The sequence below is a fragment of the Argiope bruennichi genome, chromosome X1 (genome assembly GCF_947563725.1).
Source record: "Argiope bruennichi chromosome X1, qqArgBrue1.1, whole genome shotgun sequence".
In the NCBI taxonomy this organism is placed as follows: domain Eukaryota; kingdom Metazoa; phylum Arthropoda; class Arachnida; order Araneae; family Araneidae; genus Argiope; species Argiope bruennichi.
Genome location: NC_079162.1, coordinates 31173397 through 31199440, shown reverse-complemented (window position 1 = coordinate 31199440; position 26044 = coordinate 31173397). Strand labels below are relative to the sequence as shown.

Below are 26044 nucleotides of genomic sequence, written 5' to 3'. Positions count from 1 at the left end.
TAAAAATCCTTAATGTTTGATTAAAATGTGATTAAAAATTTACCTTATTTCAAGTCAAACATATAATAATATATTATAATAAACAGATTTATCACTAAATTCGTAATAATTTATAATAAAATTATTCAGAATTAATTTAAAAACGGTAAAGATGTAAGTGATAGAAATATGCCTTATTGGCCAGTAAGAGATGAATAAATGATGGGTAATGCTAGCTGGTTTGAATAGCAACCTCTAATTTGCCCTCTTCAATACATGTTTGGTAAAAATAGCAATAATACTAATGCTTTAATATGTTCCAGGCCTTGAGAGGAATTTAGGCAATGAGTTGTTACCCCATGTATTGCAAGTAATCTTTATAAGAGGATTACTAGTGGCTTACTAGTTACTACTGTTACTTATAGGATTACTTGTGCTATTTTGCTCAAGATTTTGTTTAGGAAAGTAAAAATTTATTTATCATTTAGATCAGTAAAACGTTTCATTATAAAAGATGGTAAACTGGAGTTAGTTTTTCCACTTTTTATGGATTGATAATTACCAAAATTATAAATTCCATTGAAAAACACTCGAAGAATTTTACATTTCGCTTCTTAGAATAGTCATATGCCAATAAAAATATCGAAAATTTGTATTATAACAAATTGTGATTAAAGCGAATTAAACTGAATCCAAGTCACTGCTAATGAAAAAAAAAGCAGCGTTTAAGTCACATAATAGAATAGCAGTTGCAGAAACTTAATGAGTTCCATAACATTTTATGCTAATGATTTTAATTACCACTTTAATATTACTTTAAATATTTCTCTCGTAGCTGTCATCGTGTATCCAATTTTTCATTGTCATTCAATTAACTACTCCATAACTAATTATTAGCTATCAAAACGGAAAATCAAAGTTGTTTACAATGAACTTCTTATTTAATGAACTATAATTTTGTTAGTTATCGTTATGTATCAAAAAAAATCAAAGGTGTTAACAATGAACCAATTGCAGTACAGACTTCACAATTATCTAATTACGTTTTGTTATAAGCAATCAAGTTTCCATCCGAAAACTGCACAAAAAATAGACAATTAAAGAATAGCTACATTAAAGGTAACCTGGGTGACTTGCAAATTAGCTCAGACAATAGGAACCTCGTGCATTAAGAGACGACTCTTCCCATTTTAAAAAAGGGACAACTAGATACCTTCTTTTAATACATCCGTCTATCTAACTTCAAATCTGGCCTTCTGGAAACACGTAAAGCTCTTCAACAACTAGTTTATACAATCTTTAGATGCACTAGATTACAAACGTTCATCCTAAAGCATCTAATCTGTAACTTCAGGTCAAATGTTTACCGTTGAACGCTTCAATGAAGTGTTTTATTGGAGAGACGGGTCTGGAGAAGAAATGTTTTGCCTTCTGTAAATCTATAAATTAGTTTGTTTGATGTAAGAGTTGGAGTTCTAGAACAAAATGGTATTTATTTTCAAGGATGAAGATTCTGTAAGTGATATTTACCGAATTCTAGGCACATAATTTGTTTTTGTTTTTACTTTTGTAGAACGTAAACTTTCTCAGAAAGAAAATTTTTAAGTAAAATTTGTCATTAAACTTTTAAGTTGTTACTTTGTTTCTATTTTTACCTCATCTCCGTTGGTGCGTTTGGTAGAAATTTTCGTTAACTGCGATGCTTCTTCAAACATTTGCTCTTTACTGAAGTTGCCAATTTTTGTCTTCAATCCGATGAACACTGGTGTCTATTTAAGCAACCTGAGGCATGACTTGGTGGGGAATGAATGGTGAACAAATACAAGAATGGTATCAATACGCAAATAAATGCCGGCGTCCTAGCATAGGGGTAGCGCATCTTCCCCGTGATCTGGGCGTCCCTGGTTCGAGTCCCGGTTTGGTCATGGTTGTTCTATGTGTGAATGTGCCCTCTTGTAAAAAGGGGTTGTGCAAGCGAATGAGTGATGCGTGAGTAGCAAAGTCGTACTCTTGGCCCTAGTTGGCGCTACGATAAAAACAAGAGGCGTCCCCCTTAGGCTTAAAACGGCTGTGTTTGAACAGCAGGCTTGTCCGTGGTAAGTGCCATAAGAAACAAACAAACAAACGCAAATAAATAAAAAAATGTATTAAAAATATTTAACTATCAAAAATTTACAAAAAACATTAATACTGCGTTTCGTTATTATTTTAATTATTTTTTCTTTTGATCGAGGCCATCCACTTTGGTCACACTTTGATTATATATATGAAAAGTTAAGAAGAAAAATTTTGAAGAAGCTAAATTTTTTAATACGTAAAAATGTAGAAAATATTTTTTAATTACGAACTATTTACTGAGAAGTAAAGATCTCGACAACCGCTTTCCATTTCTGCACTTTTTCGATCGTGGACAGAGGCCGGAATTTTGAACTGTCTAGGATAATACTGGCCGTCTGGTCAGCTGGTGTTTGCTCGTATCAACCACGATACTGATGCTATAAATGTCTGCTCAATATATGCTGAAGGGTATGGTAAAGTTGTTTGTTTGTGCTTGAGACTTTAACTCCTCTTTCAAAACCTCCTGTGGTTCCAGTGTAAATGATTTGATGTCTAATTTTTTGATTGAAGATAGTTTTAATTCCATTCAAGCGTGGTTATTTTACTTATGTAGAAATCCTTATGTCTTCTTTCACTATTAATAATAATAGGTGTTTCAAATGATTAGAAAATTATTTAAAGCGTTGAAATAATTTTCTTCATTGTTGCTCACAAAGAATTTTTTAGAAAATTAAAAATGAAGTAAAATATTCATTTAAAAAATGTGGTGCAGTTAACTTTAATTGAAATAATTGGACTTTTTATTTTTCCAAATGCTATCTATTCTAATTCCTCTTTTGGTATGCGAATGTGAATACTTAAACTTGTTCAACTGATTGTTTGTCCTTTAAATTAATTGCTTAATGATTTGAATACTAAAGACTCTTTAATTCACGGTGCATGAGATGTGTTGAAGTATACTATTTTATATAAGACTACAGTTTATAATTGCGGGAAATTTCATTACTTTCATTGATTGTTTTACATTGTTAACAATGTATGAACAATGGTTTACATCCGTTTTATTCTTTTCATTTTATGTAGTATTCTGGCTAACTAAAACTTTTATTTATAAACTGAATGCATCGAATTAATTAATCAGTAAATATTAAAAGTAGCACATATCGTTTTATGCTGCTGCTTATTATATTTCTCCTTACGTGCATCATGTGAGTAACAAAATAAAACATGAGATTCATAAAATCAGTGGCACATGAAGGCTTCAACCCTTTACTTCGACCATATTGCGAAATATACCAACCCCTTTCTTTCTCATCCTTCACTTTATCACGAAAGCAACGGAAGGCCATCTGTTTAGATACCGTTTCATCGAAACTCCCGATCTGGTAGCGCATTGAACTGCTATTGTATGCGAAAACTTAATTGAAACTCGACGTCCTTTGAACCCTTTATGAGATACTTAGAAAATATCATTTGCCATACACAATCACTCATGTCCTTAAAAGTGTTCGGTCAAGTGTGTCGTCGGTAGTCAGCATCTTCCACAGTACATCTCACTGCTTCAAGATACTCATACATTTTCTTCTATTGTTGCTGGACGTTTACTGCGAAGTTATTAGCATTTTTAAAGTACATGGCTTTGCTATTTCTTCCTGATGCGACATATAGTTTTGACGAAAACCCGCTATTTTTATCGGTTGAGCTGCGTCCTGATGCGGCTTTGTTATCACCAAAGGCTGAAGTCGATAGACCTTTCAAGAAAAATTCATCAGTTGCTTTTTTTAGACGTACGAGAGAAAAAAAAATCCGGAGAAAAGTTTAAATGACGTTGTTCAATGTTATATCTAACGTAATTTAATGGATTTTAAACCGAACTATGTTTCATTATTGTATGATTTCAAATTTAAGTATTCGAGATGTTATTTTTTTATATTATATCAGCAGGTACCCGTAAGAAATTCGTTCTGTTCATTTCTAACTGTGATACGTTCAGAGAAATAAAATAAACACAGGAAAATTTGAATAATTGATAAACAAAAAGAGCCATTTAGTTTAACATATTTGATAATCTTATATACAATACTTTTAGGTGCAATATTTTTCTTTCTCTGTTTATACTAGAATTAATTATTTAATAACGTGGTACTGTCAACACATTTTATTAACTTACACAACTTATTAACTTACACGTTTTCTTTTTCCATTCCTCATCAACCAAAAAAATAATTCTACAATTTCAATATAATTTGATAATGTGCGCTAATGCATTAATTTAAATTAATTTAGTAGCTAAGAATTAATTAGAAGCATGAAATTCCAGTGATTATAATTTTTCTCAAAAATTTATCTCATTTGGGCCATTAATCACTATTTTAAGAAACTGTTTCAGAAAATAATTAAGATTACTCGTCATCATTCGTTTCTTTCACAGTATCAAAATATAGTAGTATTAAAATATTTTCAAGTTTTAAAGAAAGAAATTATTTTTTGATGTAATAAATGGATGACCAATTTTGTTTAAAAAAATATATATATAGTCTTTTTTGCAATGTAGCTATTGACATTTCAATGTTAAATTGAATTCAACTTTCTATATATCAGCAACTTTTCCTTACTGTGTTGCTTAATATCCTGCCATTTTTTGTAAAGTATAATTGTGTGCTATTTTATAAAAACATTAAAGAATGAATCGCGAGTAAACATTGTCTTTTGCTATCTAACAGCTAATTTTGATTGTCCCACAACGCTATATGATTAATACCCTATTAGTGACAATTCTAGTTAGGTATAAAAACTACGCTTTCGCTTAGTAACTCGAAAATATGAATCATGCCTAGAATTTTATGACATTTTGTTTGTCCAGGCCTGAAGTGATCGATTTCCTTTCTATAAAAGAGTAACCCACCCTACAACATCTCGAGGCGCAGGGAGTCGTTCATCCGTGATAAAGACCTACATTTTGGAAGCCCATCAAAGATGCACATTTTATTTACAGGCTTTGTAGACAGTCGTAACCTAAATTCCTCCGGGCTAATTGGGATAATTTTAGAAGTGATGTTTGTTTTGTTGCGCGATTAGGAATCTTTTTCTCCCTGGCGACTTGTATTGGGGCATAACTATGACCAGAACAAATATTGTCGCAGATTTCCTGGTGCGGACAAGCATTTCGACGCTACATATCCTTCTTAGAGTAACTCTTCTTCAAGGGTAAAAAAAAAAAAAAAATCAAGGTAATCATCATGCCGTTGTAAGTTGTTTTTAAGAGCACGTTAGGCCACTTATCAACACACATTTGAAAAAAGTCTGTAATAATGTTGGATGTTACACATTTTCATATAATATAGGGAAACTCATATATAGGCCTCTGTCCTGTTAAAACAAATTTTAACTTTCACGGAATGTTCCGCTGTGAATTGCTAGATGAATAAGCTAATTTTCTAGAAAAAGTTCTACGTTTTTCATAGGTAGGCAGTTATAGATTTTCAATTATAGCTATGGATTTTCAATTTTGTAATTTAAAATAGCCAATGGCCTATTTTCTTAATTTGCAACTTTCAAATAATCAGATATTAGGCAACCTGTTAGACGGACAAAATTACATGCTTACTCTTGTGTTAAAATACATAAGCCGGAAATTTTTGTTCCCTCAAAACCCTTATACAGCTCGATTGTTTAACAATGGTCTAATGAGTTAATGTACGCCATGGAATTGCTAAGCAGCGTAAATTGAAGGAAGATGATTATGGGTTCTGACCCTTGGTCCTGCTCTTAACCGGTATTAATTCAAAACCCACAGAGAGGCTTGAGCTTAAATAACTGGATGATGGTTGCAGCCGGTATAGTTACTGGAGATTCCCCTGATTTTCCTTCTGGTGAAATACAATTTTTGTTCAAGAAGCCCTCTAGGAAGACCACATATCCTAACCTCAGGTGCTTTTCAGGATTGTACTTTAGTTTTCATCTACAGGAGATGGCACAAAGTATAAGGATTTGACTGAAAATTTTAACCTCCATTAGAAAATACTGAGTAATGAACCTCTGGGGCTTCTAAGTTATGAAATTATTAATAAGCAATTGCGGCCACTGAAATATGATTTAGAAACAATTTTCAATCAGTTTCCCTTAAATTTATGATATTCAATATAAACCGTCTTTAATTCAACTAAAAAGTTAATAAGCTATACTACGAATTGTGTAATGGGCAATTCAGATGGATCATAATAAAATGGAATGCAACTCAGAATCATTTACGTGGATTTCCATCTCAAATATTAATCAAAATTCATATAATTAGAATGTTTCTCAAGCTATATCTTATCTACATTTATATTATTAAGAACCAATAACTTTTCCATCCCCAAATATATATTTAAAGGCTTGTCTAGTTATAATTCAAAGTTCAAAACCTTTTAAAGATGTTGCTTTTCCATGTTGGGGGGAGAGGAATATGCAAAGAAACAGGATGAGCGTGATACTCGTGTCCTGTGCTACCCGCTGGTTGACTTAATGAATCACAGTTAAACGAAGCAACTAAGTTCATTAACAGGGTATCATATTTTTTGCAGACAAAGACCCTTCTATACCTTACTTACTTATTTACGCACTCTAATAAAAATCTTCTATCATCCTTTTCGGTTCCGGTAAACTAATTTGTGCAGTTAATTAGTGAAGATACTCTTAATAAATGTAATTTATATTCGGACGTTAAAATTCCTTTCCTTATACTTTAAACTAATAAATTACTCTAATTTAGGTTAAGGGATAGACGACATTTGCTAAGTTTTGAACTTAGGGTGTTCTTATTTTCTGTCTTGTAAGAATTTCTGAAAGTAATTGCCTCCAAAACGCATTAAAGTAGAACAGTTTTTACAAATCCATTTAAATAGTTTTGCTTTCATGTCAATTACTGTGGTTATTTTCTTTTAAGCAAATGGCAATTACTTTAGTCACTGACATCTAAGCGTTTGCTACACTTAAACAAATTTATGACAAACAAACTATAAAATAGAGGAAAGTTATCTTCTTTGTTTAGGCTTCATAAAACTATAATTTAATCGATGGCACAGATCTTTAAATAAAATATTTTGAAAAATTATTCCTTCTCTTTATCCTTAACAACTAACTGTTTGTTGTACTGAATTAAATTTGTGTCACAGATATTACCATAAGTTAAAGGGGGAAAAATTCAGCTTTCAGTAAAAATCAGATCAACTTGAGTCAAATGGGGGTATAATATGTTAAGAAATGCATTAAGTATGATAGTATAATTTTTTATTTACTTTTTGCGCATTAAATAGGAATTCTTTTTTATGATTTTTCTTCAAAATAATAAGGATTTATTTACTTATTGGTTAGGAATTATTTTTGTGAATAAAGATTTTTCTTCTTCGATTTTTTATCAACTGTTAAAATATTAAATCATTGAAAAAAAAACATAAAAACTGATTTGTTTTTTTGTAGTTTGTAGTTTACTAAACTATTTTTTTTTACTTATTTCTTTTTCAGAGTATTACTATACCTGTTCGAATAATTGTGACAGATGCCAATGACAACGCCCCGGTATTTGTTGGATCTCCTTATTCTGTTAATATTAGCGAAGTAAGTTAAAATTCATTTCAATTTATTTTATATTCTTTCGAATTTAATCTAATTATATGTATTCAAGGAAGTCTGTTCGGGATTTTCGTCTATGTTTTTCTAATCTGAAAAGTAAAATTAATTATGGTAACTATTTTAATGTAATTCTATATAAATTCATTGCTTATCTTTTTTAACTGCGTTAATTAATTTGAAATGATAGGTATGGCATGGTATATTTGGTATTTTTTGGCAGAAGAGCCAAACTTGGCTAAACTGCGCTAATCATATGTTAAAATCTGAAACAGTGCTATTATTAAAATTTTAAAAATAACGGAAACACGAAAAGAAAAAAAAAAACAAGTGAAAGATATGATAATTCAAAAGAAGGGCGGGGGAGAGAAGATATCATAAAAAAATAATCTTAAATGTGAATAAAAAAGTGAATAGTTTTTGAATAATTAAGAATATTTTGGAATGATAAGACGATTACTTCAATACCTTCCGAAATTGATGAGGAAATGAATATTAATTTTACCAAATGTATATATAATAAATGTGATTATTTTCCCCCATTTTTCTAGGTTACTGTTGTTGGGTCTACTGTTATACAAGGCATCAAAGCTGTTGATAAAGATCAGTATGGACCTTTCAGTACAGTTTCCTATCATGTGGCAGAAGGTCCTTATTCGGTAAGTTTTAACGCGTTTTCAAACAAATTTTATAGACTGTGGCTTGTCACATTTTTCTTCCCTTCATCATGTTTAATATATGCGAAAACAAAGAACAAATATATTATCCATGTGATGGTTGGATCATTTACAGTCCTTGTCTTTCGCCGGTCACTGAACCAGAGTCAGTAGGAGGATAATTTAATTTAAAAATGGTCTTGTTTAAATTGAAATTTCGCAAACATTGTATTCAATCGAGGATATTAAAAGACTTGAGGACTAGCTTACAAATAATTTATATCGTTTATTGTCTTTAAAAATTTTTAATGAATGTTTCATTAAATAAAATACTGTTTTCAGTTTAAATACAGTTTTCATAATAATTATAAGCTGCAACTGCTTTAATATAATAGTAAGATTTAGATGCACATAAATGGTACATGATGCACATAAAAAATTTTTTTTTAATCTCAGAAATGTTTTTTTTACTTTAAATTTACTGAAAATAACTATTGCTTTGAATAAATTTTCGAACTCTTCCTAAATTAGAAATTTTTATCAATTTATTGAATTAATTTTCGACCATACAAAAGAGTCTGCATTATTTCAGTTTCAATATAAATGCTTAAAAAAAAACCTAGAAAAATCTATTGGTTTTCTTTTTATGAGAGTTTTAAATAAAGGTTATTTAAGTTAAAATGATCAATAAATGTACCAGAGTTTTAGAAAAAATATTTTAATTTTCAATAAATTGTCCCCTATATTGTCTGCTTTTTTTCTATTTATAAAGTAACAGTTCATATTAACAGATTTTTAAAAGAATTCATAGATTTTTATATAATTAAACTAAAACAAAAAGTTCTGTTGAATTCTTCTAAATTGTTTTTGTACTTTTATAATGCCCTATTTTATAATTTTACCCTGATTTAATAATTAAAATTTAATATCGTAATTCTCTTTGGAAATATTAAATTCACATAATATGTAGACTCTAAAAAATTAGTTATTAGATAGTCAAGTTAACAGTCGCCACCGATTAATCCTTGATTAGATCTTGTTTCCTCCTCCTCCTCTTATACATGAAATATCTCGCATTAAAGTTTAGAAAACCTTTAATTTTGATAAAGCTTATATAAATCTTCAAAGAAAATGTTTCTTATACTTCCATGCTTGCACAAGTCACCATAAAATTTATGTGTAGAATTAAAATGCTTTTTTTATTTTACATATTAAAATTTTCGGTGCAGTTTACGCGACTTCCCGTGGTGCTACTAATGGCGGAAGTCCATTAACAGCGAAGGGATTATCACGTAATAGTTGTTAAGTCTTGGCTGTTTTCTCCACTATGGTAACCAGGATTTACTATCGTCCCAGTTTCTAACAGCTCTCCAGGAGGTCTCAATCAACTTTCCACTCATTAAAAAAAAAATAGAAAGTTTTTATCTACTTTCGTAAACAGTGATAACAAAGTGAATAGCAAAACAAAGTGTTTTCTCTGACGAAAAATAGTTTTCCCAGTGAATACAATTGCACCATACAGGGATATGAAAAGTGTATTTTCTTTTCTTAATATTCTTTGAAAGTTGTTACTTAAATAAATTGAAAAAAAAATTCTTTTGATTATCTCGGCATTAGTGATCGCTGACAGCAGTAAAAGTAAGTTGAGGATTTTCCTTTCATTCAATGAATTAGCTCTTTCCTGTCTTCGGATATTTGAGCTTACAGACTTAGTCTTTAAAATGGAGATGAAAAGATATCAATGATTGCAATAAAAATAATAATAATTTCATTGAACTAAGCAAATTGTTTTTCTCGGAATTAAAATCCTGTCACAATAGACTTCTTGAATAACTGCTGATTTAGCGATATCCCCAGCTTAAAGTGGCAAACCAAGGATAAATGGGACACGAAACCCCTTTACCTTTTTTTCAACCCTTCATTTTGTTTGATTACAAAATATAAAATAAAATCACTGCTATTTTGTCGTTGTGAAGAGCTACATACAAGGTCTATTAAGCTTTCTGAAGCTCTGAGGTAATGCAAGTTTGGAGGGCTCCTTTCCCCCAAATCGTATATTTTCGGATTTTTTATCGATATTAAATTAAAATCGATAAAAGCAATTTTTAGTTATAAATATTACTATTAACTGAATTAGCAAAACACTTGATTGTGGTTCATGTTCAAAAGATTTGAATACAGTAAGTATCGCGTTTGAAAAAAAAAATTAATAATATTTATAAACAAATGTTACAGAATCTTTTTTAACGCATTTTAAATATCGAAATAATTTTTTTTCCTGTGCTGTTATTTGGGAGCATATCAACCAACTGAAATCAAAATGAATTATAATCATTCCAAGCGAATTCGAAAGCTTGGAAAAATCGTCGGAATAATATTCTGAAATTTTAACGACTAATGCTTTAAATTTGAATATGTCCGAGAATATGACGACCCTTGCTAACCAAATAAAAACGCAGACAATAAAAAATACCGCAAAAATAGTACCAATACTTTGGAGTCCTAGGCAGTCGCCTACTTTGCTTATTTGATAATCTGGCTCTGATCCCAAGCAGAGCCTGCAAGTGCTCCTTACCCTTTGCAAATTATGACTGTGGTGATTCATCAATGCATGGAGGCCCTTTATTACCCAGCAGCCCGGTTCCTGCGGGTTCCCGTTTCTTTCTTTCTTTCTTTTTTTTTTCTTACAAAAAATCTGACTTCTAGTCACCTATTGTAGTTTAAATCAATGTGATGAGGATATGCAATTTTTATATTGAAAGAAAATGAACCTAAAATCTGTTTCAATTTATGCCTGACATTATTTGTTGTGGAATAAACTAAAGTACTCTTGAAAATAATAATAATAATAAAACAAATTTTTCTCAACCCCTGGATGGTGTGCATCTGGGATTTTGACCCTAATTCTTCCTTCTCAGGTGGCCTCTCCCAAGATTGCCACTTGAATGATGTACGCTGCTTTTTTTTTTCAGTGTCTATTCTTTAGTAGCACAATATACTTTACAGCGGGTTTCTTAACAGTCGACCATATAGAGTATTGTAAGTTTGGGACTGCTTACAATTATAAATCACAAGATTAATGTGGGCGCTAAGTTAAAATATTTGAGACGCTCTGCTCTATAATATTCTTACAATAATTATGCATAGTTGTATTGCACTATACAACTATGCGTAATTACATTAATAGATAAAGGTAATTATTATATTATACATTACATCGAAAAGACATCGTGAAAATTTTATATAATATCTTTGTGCAACTCAGGGCAAATCACTGCCGACATAACGTCTGATAAAAGACAGCCTATTATAATTACCTGTTTTTCATAAAAGCTAGCTTTTCTTTAAAAAGTTCCGATAAAAATTTCATAAAACTGAATATTTCCCCATGAGTCTTGTTTACAAAAAATAAATAAAAGTGCATATGGGTAGAGAAACTGAATTAAGAGGAAACAAACCTCCTTATCGCAAAAAAGATTTTTAATAAGAAAATGATCATCGAAAATGGAGCAGTATAAATTTTTGTTCCTTTCAATAAAATTAAAATTTTCAGCGTAAAAAAAATTAAAAAAACATATTTTAAGAATAACAAATTGAATCTACTTCAAACATTAGATTTTTTTTTTTTTTTTACTTTATTTAATTCATTTTAGGCCAATTCTCAAGACAACTATTTACAAATTGATAGAATTGGTTATTTTGAGTTGTCATTAAATAAATAAACTAAAAAAAATATATATTTTTCTGAAATTTGTCTAAAAATAAAATTATGGTTGCTCATTCTTAGAATATGAATTAAAATATTTCGAAATTAACCATTAAAACTGTTGAACACAAAATCAAGAATTCGGACATTTGGAATGTCTTCTTTTATATTTATGACGGAAATAAACGCAATTTTAATTTCATTAAGAGGAATAAGAATAAATAGTGTATTATTGCTACATTGTAGGTTTCTTATTAAAATTCATTTTGCAATAAATATAAAAAGTGAACTTATCAAAAGAGAATTTTTCTCGTTTCTTATGGAAACGAAGTTTGATGATGGCGGCGCCATCTATGAATCAACTCTGAAATCATGAGAGTAATTTATTTACGTGTTAAGAAATAATTCAAGTTATTTGTCCTGTCTTACGAAAGAGGTTGATGGCAGATACGATTGCTTCCTAAATTTTTCTATTATTGTAGAATAATTTCAATTAGTATTTTTTTTTTGTTGTTGTTTTAGTGCTTGCAAAAATATTCAATTCAAACTCAATGAAGATTCATAAAACATTCATTTCAAAATGCTGTTGCTATTCTCTTTTAAACAGTTTAGGGATTTTTCTTCTAATAATTCTTTGAGACGTTCACACGTGAATGAATTGCAGAAAAGTAGAACTATAACTGAATGATTTTTAAAAAAAATTTGATCTAAAATTTCCAATTCCTGTGCATTAGAATACTTTAATGCACAGTTCTCTCTCATTTTTTTTTTTAATTTGATAAGTCAACATTCAAATTATTGCAAAGTGCTCACATTAAATCATAAAAAAAAATCATCTATATTTATCTCTTTATCTAATTAATATTCCATTATCTTGTGAATCACTATTTCGATTTCATAAATACTCGTATATAATATATTACTAATAATATAAAATCTAGAAAGCGTAATAGTAATTCTTCCAATAAAAACAGTAATTCATCCTATAATTAACCTACTCTGATAAGCAGCGGCATTTTTTAATTTCGAGTTCATCCATTTAATAAATAAGTAGCGATAAAATTTATGCTTTTTTTTATTTTTGAGGAGGGAAAGCAAGTTCTATTTTAAATTAGACCAATGATTATTTTTATTGAAAGCAAAATAACATTTAATGATCGAATTCTTCTAGATTTTTTTTTCATTTCTGTAAATCAAACATTCGCTGCAGTAACCAAATAAATCCTTCCCCTTGACTATATAAAAGGATTCAGAACTTATTAACTTTTTTCTATAAGTTCTTTAACAACCATGGTCACAGGCAAGGTTAAATATGGGGGTTCATTAGGCATACATCTTATAAAAAATATATGCTTTAATTGAATTGCGCCGTGAAGTATGAATCATGCTCCAATAACTTTTCAGAAGAAATTCGAATTTTCCGTCCTCATTGTAATCAAATTGTCAGAGAAAGCATTCAGCTGTGTATTAATTAACCTTCAAAGAAATCTTCTTTTCCTGTTGACCAGGCATTCTTATTAACTTTTAACCGCCCAGCAAAAAACTTTATAACCTAATTTTTTGCCATCGTGTAGCATCATTCTCGAGTTCCACCTCAATCCTTAATTAAAAGATTTTTTTTTTTTTTTGGGTTCTTAATGTGATGTTCTCTTTTATTTGATGCTAAATTTGAGTTTTGAAACCTCATCTTTGCCAAGCAAAATGTGAGATATTCTCTCTTTTTGCTTTGCTTTTAATTAACAGAAAAGAAAAAAAATCTTTATTCTTATTTATTGGTTCACGGGTTATATTTCCTACGAGACACTTTTTTAAAAGAGGAGGAAAAGAAAAAGAAACGAAAATGTTTTAATATGTGAATTTATGACACATTTTTGACAATTTTTTGAAGTTTCTTTTATTCTTTTTTACTTTTAAACTTTAGTTAAACACTTTTTTCTTTGAAAAAAAATAACAAAGTGATGTAGCTTTTATCTGCATATTTTCAAACAAAACATTTCGTTTCCAGAAAAATATACTGAGAAATAATTCTAGTAGAAGGAAAATTTTGAATATTTTTTTTCAACGCTTAAATTCGTGACTCCATACTCAGCAAATTATATTAATATGATCTCACACATTGCAACATGCATTACTTTTTAAAAAGAAGCTATAATTATTAAAAAAGGTAAATGACTACAAATAAGATTATTATTTGCTATATTGTTATTTGACGAGACTCAAAGCATCAACTTATTGTTTTTTGTAAATTCCATATATATCAGCATGTTTTTTTGTATAAATAAGTATGTAAAAATTAATATATTGAATTATTTTATATTAAAATATAGCTATACTGAGTTTTACTATTTATATACTGCAATGGTTGGGATTTTTGTTGGAGAACTTTCTGAGTAATTTCGAAGTTTCTTAAGATTTTAAAAGATTCGCGCAACTTTAAATGATTTTTAAAAATGATTGATTGACTCTTAAGTTTAATTAATTTCTTACAATTTATCAGTTAGCTATTTTTTGTATTTGAATATAGCTATTCGTTGTAAAATTAGTAATTTTACTTTTACTTTTGAACATTTTATTTATTATTGGGAAATGGCATTAATTATATGTCTGTAAAGCAATAGCATTTTTTATGCGACTATTTCTTTAGTAAACATTCGCCAAACGACTTTTAAACGCTTCATTGAAAATAATAGGCTAAATTATTACCCGTGATAATACTTTTTGAATCCGTATTGTCAAAACGTTTTATTCTATAAGAAACATTTCGATACTCCATAATGGTTTTCAGTTTGGTCAGTCAAACGTATCATGCCGCAACTGAGGAAGCGCTAACATGCTTTGTGATCCTATTTTCCCTCGCAAATGTCGTTTGATTTACGGTTGACCGAATGCATTCGAGGATCGTTTCAGTTATTAGCTGTAAATGTCAGAGAAACGCAATACCATGCAAAAGTTCAGTTGAGAGAGATCAAGAACTTATCCATAAAGAATGAAAAATTAGTAAGTTAAAGACATAAGGACATATAAAATATCATATGATTTATGTTGGCTTATTCGTAAGTAACACTGCGCCAGAGTAAGCAGATGTTTCTCACGAGTATTTTTTGAAATGTTAATGATATTGAGATGTTTCAGGCGTTGAATGTTTGAATATGTATGTGATAAACATTTTTACCGGTATGATTATTCAATGAAGATTGATTCAATATCAGTTTTCTTCTTCCTGTTCTACTGAGTGCGAACGAACTTGTATAAAATCCTTTCTAGAGACTCATTTTGAAAATCTGCTGATTCAGCAAATTAAGCGTTATAACGTGTTACATTTAGAAACAGTAGGCAGCTATTCTGTATTGTTAAAAACAAGACGCGCATTTTTACTATTTATGAAAAGTCACATATCATTTATATAAAATGACCATTCCGAGACCTTGAAATTATTTTCAAATGGTTATGACTGAAATGTCGAAAATTTCTGAATGTGAAATGAAATAAATGTATATCTAGAATTCTGTAATATCCTTAGTTTATCTTACGTAAACGCAATTATAATAGCTTTCAATTCTGTAACTCTCTATTTGCCTGTAGCGTATTCAGTTGGCGTATAGAGTATTCATTATTCAGTTGAGACAACAAAATTACTTATTTATTTATATATTTGATTTGGCAGCTTGTAATTTAAAATTTCGTTTTATGTTTATTTTGGGAGATGTAGGTTTTATTGATGGATAATGCATAATATGGGATTGAAAATAATCCCATATTATTTTCAATTAATATGGGATTTATTGAAATGACATTGACTTGAAATTAAATTTCTTGAAAAATAAATAAAAGTTTTTGTTACTGAGATAAATAAATCATTTTCATATTAATTCTGTTTTTAAATGTTAATAATCAACATTCTTCAATATATTATCACTTTTGGCAATTTATCCCTTCCAATATATATAATAACAAATTTCTTCGTATAATACATATTTATTATGTTTTAAAAGTATTAATTTTTGCGGTTACACATAATATTTCGTACACAAGAGTATCTGATGATGCGTTGGCAGAAAAAAAAGAGTTTTTCTAAAGCATAAAAACTTAGTTAGACGCTTTACTAAGCTTTAATTTACTTAAGTAGCTAACTTATTAACTTACTTAAACACTTTTGCAATAAAATAAAAATAGATCGCCAAATGAAAACATTGTTAGTATGCAACAACAGGAGGATCTTTTTTATATTTATATATATAATAGGCATATAAATTATCAGTGTTCAACTTAGCCACGACAACCTCCGCATTTTGTTTTGTTCCCTGGAGGTATTCTGTTTTTTTAACACATATATTTTTAACATCAAGTCAGTTTTATGTCCATTTTAGCGCTACATTTCGAGTTTCTTCACTGAACTATTTCTGTGTTGCCCTCATTACGTGTGAAGCAGATGAAGTCAAATGTTTCCCTCTCACATATGCAAAGGAAAACAATGCATACAGATGCTACCGAACATTTTAATAGCATCTGTTTTAACACCTGTTAGACTAGATTCCCTAATCCTTTCATTTATAATTCTCTTCTGGAAATTACTGCGGGTTTCTTTTTTCTTTTTTATTTATTTATAAAGCTTTGATGTGATTCGGAAAATTGCGATACAATTATGCGTGATTTTTTTTTTATTGAACTGCTATTTGTTAATCACGAATTTTATTTGACCTGGAGGAACAATTCAGTCCAATCAAATCCAACTGTTTTAATACAAATTGCGATGTCTTGAAACTGTAATTTGGTTATTGGTTTTGCAATTTATGCATTATTTATTTATTTGGCGATTATTTATTTCTTTATTGGTGACCTTTTTTTAAATTGCAAGTAGAAAAATAAATGCTGTACATAACAAAAGCAATGTATTTATTCAGTATTCTTTAGGGATAATTATTGTATGTCTGGAACTACACGAAACCATCTCTATTAGTCCGTATGCATTTTCAGTTTAGAGTTAGTTTTTCATAGTATTTGTTTAAATTATTTACAATTTTGACTTTTAATCTTTAAATTAATATTTGGATTCATTTTGTTTCAGAAATATTTGACATTTGAAAACAGTTTAGAAGGACACGTGGTGTTAGCTTCAGCTTTGGATTATGAAACTTTGCCAAATTTTACAGTTACTATAAAAGCTCAGGTAAGTGCTTTACGATAATTTGTTATATCCGATTTCTTGAAATAAAAGTTTCGGTAAAGATTTCCATTTCGTTTAATACATTTATAAATCTAAAATAAAAAAGGAATATACTTTTTTCTGAAGAAAACTTACATTATTAAGTTTTTATAAGTATGCCTTTTAACATATTTCGACTGCACAAGATCAACATTTTTAGTTTCAATGTCTTAAGAATGTAGAGTTTTCAATTAATTCTATTGCTCAGAATTTTTTTTTTTTTTGCATACATACAGAATGTTGCGTTTTTAATGCTAATTTTTGAATGTGTAATTAGAAATATTAATTAAATTAATACTGAGCAATAATTCATTGTTGCATCATTATAAATATTTTTTTTCAATTCATCTTACGTAATAAAATAATTTATTAATAAAACAATTTATAGCCGTGTTTTTTTTATTAAAAGGGGGTAAATTTCAAGATTTTTAATTAAATTCTTGAATTAAAATTTTCAATATAAAACAAATGCTTATTAAAATATAAATTAAAGGTTTTATGAACTAAACTCAAAGTTCAGTTTTTGAATTATTTTTTCAACATCCTATTCACTGATTTATAAACATTTACACGACTTCAGAGGAAAAACCTTTATTCTTGGGGGTAAACCTCAATGAAATTAAATTCGTCTTCTTCATATCTTTAGCCTAAAAGCATTGAGTTTTAGTATATTAATTAAAATCACTGTCATTATCAATATTTAAGAATATTAAATTTCAGTTATTAATTAATTTGTTAATTTTTCAAAGAAAAATTTATTTAATTTTTAAATTATATTAAGGACTTTCCTTTTTTCGTTATTCCACAGGATCAAGGAGAACCCCCACAAATATCTGTTACTACATTGACTGTTTGGGTACAAGATGCTGATGACCAAAATCCTAGGTTTCTTGCTGAGAGATATAAGACAGTTTTGCCCGAAAGGCCTATACCGGTAAGTAAAATGACATGCAAACAAATATTTAAAATAAATAAATAAAAAAAACTATTTTATTTTTTAAACGTTAATGATCTTTTTTTAAAAAGGTTTCTGCAATTTTTCCATGAATTAATTGTCTGGCTGATTTAAATTATTCAATTCATATATTTCTCCGAAAAATGGTTAATTAAAATTATTCCATGGACATGTTTGAAAAAATGTAGTGGATTTGCAGGATCTGAATTTTAAACAGATGGATAAAAATTCTACTTTCTTCAGGATGGATTGTTCCTGCTGCAGTAATTTTATTGATTATATATATATATTTTTATTAAGAAATATATTTTTATTGTATGCATGATTTTACGGAACTTTTATTACAAAATTCATATACAAAAATCTAGGACAGAGAATATCTTGGTCAAATTGTTCTTGAAAACGTTTGTACTGTCCAAATAATACAAGATGCTCCATAATATTGCGACTACATATTCACAATATGGTACAATTTTCAAAATTCGAGCAACATTGTGAAAATATAGTACAATATCTTTATGCGCATAAAGAGATTGTACCTTTAAGTAAGGATAAGCGTTCATTGCTTTAATATTATAATTATTATAAATAACTTAAAAGTGATCGATCTGATTGAATTGCTGATAATGTGATAACTGGAAACATACTTTAATATCTAAACCATAACGTCTACCATCAATCTCTCAGTCACAGATTAATGCTATTTTAACAGCAATTTTGCAAATGTTATTAAAAGTAGGATTAGATTTATAAAAACAAATATTTAAATAAAATTATTTTGGGGTCTTTATGTGTACTTTTCAAATGAATTTTAAACTAAATACATAAAGACAAAATATTGAAATACTTTCCGTCGCATATCATATTTACAGCAATCCTTCATATGAAATTTAAATTCACTTTTTAACAATATAATACCTGATTTGGAAGGTTTCCTAAAAATGGACCTATTTAGCTTCTCAAGAAATATTTTGAATTGTTTATTTTTACTGAGTCTTGTTTTCTAATCAATGATTTTTATTCATATTGGTGAATTTTCTGTACGAATTATTAGATAATATTAATAAGTAGGGTTCAAAATCTTCATACCTAGCTCCGATGATAGGATAAATTGATTAGTTTTGAATTTCAATATTCATATAGGAGATTTATAAATGAAAAAAAAAACTTTGGTAAAAATTTATTTATATATATTCGGATATATTCCGCTGAACGACGACTCTCTATCAAATGATCGAGTTCAATGCCCCCTGTCTCTCAACAAATTAATAACCATCTTTGTTTGTAGCATCCAATTTATATTTCTTTCTGCCGCAGTAAAGCAAGGAAATACTGATTTAAGCTCATCCAAAAGCTCATTGTGCAAAGTTTTGGCACACGACTTTGGACAAAAAGGTATCCCAAGCGTAGGAACCTATTCTTCTATCATCACACTGTCCCCTCAGAGAAGAGGACACAAAGAACTTGAGATCCCGTCACGCTCTCTTGACTTCCGGAATCTCCTTTCTCTGGTCGATCCTTCCACGCATTTGAATATTCCAAAGTAATATTTTTGAACGACTCCACTCTTGACTATCAGAAAAGTAACCTTTAGAATGCATTGGATCATTTGCGAAGGAAGTAAATTGCGGAAGAAGGTAGAATTATTGGTTTGAAATTTGTTGGAAATGTATCTTGATGTGTTATTTTTGGTTCCGTTTGTCGATTGCGCTCTTGACTGTCATTGACGAATCATTGATTCATTTGCGAAGAAAGCAACTTGAAGACCAATGCCTAATTGCTTCTTAGGGATTTGATGGAAAATCATCCAGATGTATGATTTTTGATTCACGAATGTCAATTCCATTCTTATCTGTTCGGAGAAAACGTTGAGAATGGATCGTTTGAGAATAAAATTAATCCATTATCTAGAAAGCATTTCTTCAACTTATGTTAAGAATTGTAAATCTTTTTCTTTATATAAATTTGATAGGTTTTATGTAACAAGAAAGTGTTTTTTGGTGACGAGTTTTTTTTTCCTCTCATTTGCTATTATTTTTTTTTATCTATTTTGACTATTATTTTAAACCAAGGTTCAATAAAGGATAAATACTTCAGTCTCTCTTGAAGTTTGAGGTTTAATAACTTCTCAATAAGGTACAGTAGTTATTTTGTGCATTTAGTTACAATATCTATTCCCATTTGTATTTTATATTCGAGTAGAGTATAAACGAAAAAAATTAAAAAAAAAACCAATAAGGTATACAAATTTTAATCTGTGATCTTTTAATGAAGCACATATCAGTAAAAATAATGAATAATTTTGTAACATTTGGGAATTCCAATAAGAATCTCAGAAAGCTCACTCAAGCAAAAATGTTATTTTCTTCTTTCATAGTAGTGTTTGCTCTATTTACTCACAAACTGAGATAAAAAATAATATAAATTGAGATAAAATTAAATTAATCGAAATCTTCGAAATCTATTATTTATTTTTTTTCTAATATGCGATATAAACAAAGGAGATAAAACATCTTTAAAAATTCTGGACTGCTGTAGTTTAATATTTTTTGTTGTTGAATTCATTTATTATGAACTTGCCGAATCATCAATAGACTGGAAATATAATGATATCTCGCGTAAAATATGAAAAAGTAGAACTGATGTACAATATTTAATGAAACCATATAATGTAATTGATCATTAGATTTGAAAATGCACTAATGACTGGAATAAAGAAAATATATAATTTTACAAAAGAAAAACAAACCATTCAGTTATTTAACCTACAATTCAAGAAACAAAATCAACCATGTGTAAAATGCTGGTTATCGAAATGTTTCACGAAAATAAACATTTAAATAATGCACTGAAAAAACAACTCTGAAGTAATTGATCGTTAACATTTCATTACTTCGAGATTTTTTTCGAAATATATTCTTGATATCTTAGGCATATTTAATCAAGCAAAATATGAAATATTATTATGTACATTAAATGTTTGATTCCTTAACTATTCAAAGTATTCAATTAATGATATTTTAATGACAGAAAATTAATTAAATATATTGTCCGTTAAGATATTGATAAAAGAAAAGTCACTTGAACCAAAAAATATAATGCAGTCGAATATGTTGGAAAGTGTTAAAGGGATTGACTCAATTGTTCGGTATTTTTTAGATTAATAATTTTATTTTGTTATCATAAATGACCGAACAGCCACTCTTTAGCATAACCCTCTGGAAATACTAAAAGAATATTTTTTGAGACATTACTTACATCATTAAATTTTCTCATTCCCTTTTTCCTATCTCTGACCTTTGTCTGAGAAACGTTTATAGAAGTTTTTTCAATCTAATTTCTTTTTTGAAATAAAGCTTATAATATAAATATGAAAAAAAATTAATATTTAATAATTGTCTTTAGCTAAATAAAATCTTAAATGCCGAATCGAAACGGGGAAAAAAACACCCTCGTGAAGTTTTTATTTCGAAAGAGAAGGAAAAGGCAAAAGCTTCGATTCATTAAATATTTTATCATATAGTTTCAGATAAATCGAATTAGAAAATATGAGAAAAATAAAAGAATATTTTAGTTTGATTCCAATATTTGATTCTTATCATTAAATCATATGAAATCTATTCGGAGCTTAAAAACATGGAGATTATTCAATTTGTTTTAAATCTATCGAATTGATCAACACGACCTTTATAAGCAGTTACTTGTACGGTTTTCTACCAAATAAAAGGTACGACATTTTGCAATGAAGTCAGTTTTTTTCTCTCCCAAAGTTGGGAAAATGAGGAAATGTTGCAAATTAATCCGCTAATGCAGAGGACGACGCTATTTCGAAATTTATAAGTTAATCTGTTTTATTAAAAAAAGAGAGAAAAAAAAACCTGTGTGGGAATTAGGTTTCTCGTTTGTGCGCATCCGCTTTTTTGTCTAAAATTTCAAATTGGCTTAGAGAGGATTGCAAAGCCGTCCCTCTGACGTTTTAACAGAAATCCGCATTCATCTGAGCAGGTCATGGCCTCAAACAAAAGCTGTACAATTGAAAATCCGCAGCTCTCGTTTCTCATGGGACTTCTTCTAGGACTTTCACGGCCGATACTTGGTCGGGTTCAATTTTTCAGACATCATATACAAAAGAAAAGATTGGGAAATAGTTTGAAGGAGAAAAAGAAATGATTAGAATACAGTTGATTTCATTGCCGTGTTTTATTTTCTCCAATAAGGCTAGGGTGAAGTGGTTTGCTTCCCAATTTGTTCCTTGGTCAAATAAATCTTTTCCCTTTTTTTGTGTGTAAATTAACTATGTGAGTGATTTGTTACCGGTTCGACTTCATTGAATTCTCAATTCAACAGGCTTCAATGATACTTTATTTGAGTAGCGTAATTTTTTTTTTTTGGTTTTGTTTTGTTAAAGAAAAGAACATCGATTTGTTAACGGTAGAACATGCCTTCGTTTAATTTTCTTTATAAAATACTTAAGTGATACTTGCATAGTATGAATGATTTTTTAATTCGTTAACACAGAAAATAAAGCTAATGAATCTCTTAACGGCAGAGCATGGCTTCGGTGAATTTTCACTGAAGTGTATTTAAATAGCACTTGCATAATATGAGTTTTCGATTTAACTATGTTACACAGGTTAAGAAAAGACACTGATCTGTTAACAGTAGGACATGACTTCAGTGAATTTTACTTTTACCGTATTTAAGTGCAGTTTCCTTGTATAAAGTGAATGCTTTTCTAAAATTCATTAATACTCTGTTAGAATAATCAATAAACTGGCATTTATAACAAGCAATAATGATGTTAATTTATTCTCAAAATTACTTTAATTTTATTTTTGTAATGATTTTATTGTTCTAGAATTTGAAAGTTGTTGCAATTTTATGATTTCTTTAAATTGTTTGATTTAACTCGTGAGACATCTTTCTTTCATTTACTTTCCTTTGTAAATAATAGCACATTCATTTTTTACATTTCTTTGGTTATTTAGATAAATTATATTTTTTAAAACAGTTCAGTTAAAATTTTTCTACCCTTGCGTTGAAATTACTTTTAATCAATCCCATAATGACTTGTGAAATTACTTTTAATCAATCCCATAATGACTTGGGAGTTTTTATGATGTTAATTATAGTTTGGAACTCAGGTTGCCAAAGTTAATCCTGATTTTTTTTCACGCCTTAAGTAATTTGTTTGCGTTTTATAACCGATTTTATAGGGGAAATTTGATATTAAAACATCACAAGGTTAAATGTAAATTTTCAGCTTATCAAAAATGAATGAATCCTAGATTAGAAGAATTTCACAGTTTATTCCTTTTTGGTTGCATTATTTTTAAAACTTTTGGCAAAAGAATAAATATTGAAATCGTAGAATTCTGAGGAGAAAAAGGATTATGAAAGATAATACAAAAAAGTATCTTCTTATAGTTTGAAATGTTTTTTACAGAAAGTTTCAGAACTATGCATTTTTCTCGGAAACTTTCTTACATATAAATCCCATATTGCATGAATTTTACATTTTATTCAATTTTTCTTCGTAACTTTGACTATTGTGGTTAAAACTGATATAGAAGACGTGATAGTCTGAGTTGCATTGATATACTGAAGGATATCAACTAAGATTCGGGTTAGGTATTTAATATTAGAAGGCTATGAGAGTATATAAAATCATAGCGATACATCGTTATAAGATATCTCACTGCACAATTTTTAGAGATCACACTTGTGAGGCATCCTGCCTCGAATAAAAGTATTACTGCTCGATTTTAGAAACTATAGGGATGTTGTACGTTTCTTAAAAGGTACTCATTTTATTTGTTATATTTAACTAATTTGATATTACCATCTCACTTTGAAAACATGCTAGGGATGTTTAGAGTCGAACGCCGTAGTTTTCAATCATGGTGAGATAGCCAAGATGACGTCTGGGATCACCTCTCCAAACTTCCGCGCCACACCAACGGTGGGACTTTTGATTCATAATGTTAATTTTAACATGCGCCATATCTATAACCACGTCGGAATTTTAGTACAGTAGGGCTCAAATTTGGTACCTTGGGTTTCGAGTTTAGTTTAGCTATATTAACGTCCCGTTTGAAATAAAAATAGTGCTACTTTGTGTTGGACCTCGTAGTTTTGAACCACGATCAGATGCGTCCTCTCATTCCTTTAAGTCGAGACTTTATCATTAATCAAGGGTCATCATAAAGGGTCATGGCGTTCTTCTATTTTGATTAGGAAATTGCCATAAACGCTAAAATTGATTGTCCTGAACCAACATATTTATGGTGGGAAATTTGCGAAATCCTGCTTAGCTTCAAAAATAAACTTCATACAAGATAATAAATACAATCTAACCGTTTTAAAAAGAAAATAATATTCTAGGAAATAAAATAATTTTGGAATTAAAATAATTCTTGAAATAAATATTCTTGGAAATAAAATAATTCTTGAAATAAATATTCTTGGAAATAAAATAATTCCTCGAATAAATATTCTTGGAAATTCCGATTTTGTAGAATGCTGTCTTAACTGAAGTGTACTTTTCAAGTTTGGGCTTACACGTAATGAGGATGATAACAATTTTACAACTTTGTCGCTTTAATATTTTAAATAATTATTAACTTATGAATTGAAGAAAATGAAGCCATAGGAATAAAGATATAATATTTCAAATTAGTCTCTGGCTTTAAAATTCGAAATGAAGCAGTAAACAAAATTAAAACCTTTAAAAAAAAACTAATATGAACCTACAATTTAGCTGAAACTTGTGAGGCATGCGCTATTTAATTACGCGTAGCCATTTTTCAAGTTTGGATTCACAAGTAATGAGGCTTATAAGTCTTAAGCTTATTGATTGTCTTTGATAAGCTTATCATTTGTCGTAGAAATTAGAAATTTATAAGAAAAGTGAAACTTTAGAATCAAATATTGAAAAATAAAGAAGTTGAAATTCTAGTAATAAACAATAAACATTTTCAAATTGAACCTACTTTAAAATCTAGACTAGTACGAAACGATCTAAATCAAAACCTTATAAAAAAGCTTATATGCATCTATTCTCAAACCGAAAATTGCGAGACATGCTTTCTTTAATGAAGTGTGGCCTTCCACCTCCCAAGTTAGGACTTGAATACAATGCATTTTTTTCGTCGATCTCTTGGACCTCTTGAGGTCAAGACCGGATGCAAAGTCATGCTAGATGACTGCGATTTCCGTTTTCACCTGTCGTCATTTTTTAAACCTTCGTGAAGCGGAACGATTCCCCACTGCGGTGGAATCACTAATTAGTTACTTCTAAGGAATCATATCAGCTTTTTCATGGTCAACACTTGGCCAAACTGAGGAACGAGTTGCGCTCCTTTGGGAAAAAGCTAAGAGCAGAAAGGATTATGGCTGTTACAAGGTTGTATTAATCATAAGCTATTATCTATGATTCACGGATCTGTTAGAGAAGTAGATTTTCTCATTAATTGTTGGTGTTCATTAATGCAAGATTTGATAAATAATAGTACAACGTTTCTCAAGAAAGACTTAATTTTCTCTAAAAGTCTTTTTTTAATTTGAAATACAATTCAAACTCTGTTTTGTATAAAAAAAAGCTCTTTATACAAAAATTTCTGCATCTTTGTCTTTTCAGTTTATAGATCGTATCTCTTGGAGCTACATATTTGTTATAAAAGCAATTACAATAATTTTTTTTCTATTTTATTAACAAATCATTTCTATTGATACATTTTAATCAGTATTTTATTCTCATTAGAACATTATATCTGTCTTTTTCTTGAGATAATAGAAAGAGTGACAAATATATTGTAGTTTTATAAGCCTTATCCAAATATCTTGGAAATAGTATTATTTTTTCTTGTCGTCATATT

General features: G+C 29.2%; 1 protein-coding gene across 3 annotated transcripts in view; it reads left to right on the top strand.

Annotated features, from left to right (window-relative positions):
- Positions 1-26044, top strand: part of LOC129958917 (cadherin EGF LAG seven-pass G-type receptor 2-like) — a 111791-nt gene that overhangs the window by 72216 nt on the left and 13531 nt on the right. For all 3 annotated transcript variants that reach the window (XM_056071657.1, XM_056071656.1, XM_056071658.1), the window contains 4 exons: positions 7543-7635; positions 8199-8306; positions 17075-17176; positions 18021-18146. In XM_056071657.1, the coding sequence (XP_055927632.1) occupies positions 7543-7635; positions 8199-8306; positions 17075-17176; positions 18021-18146 (429 nt within the window). The remainder of the gene's footprint in view (positions 1-7542; positions 7636-8198; positions 8307-17074; positions 17177-18020; positions 18147-26044) is intronic.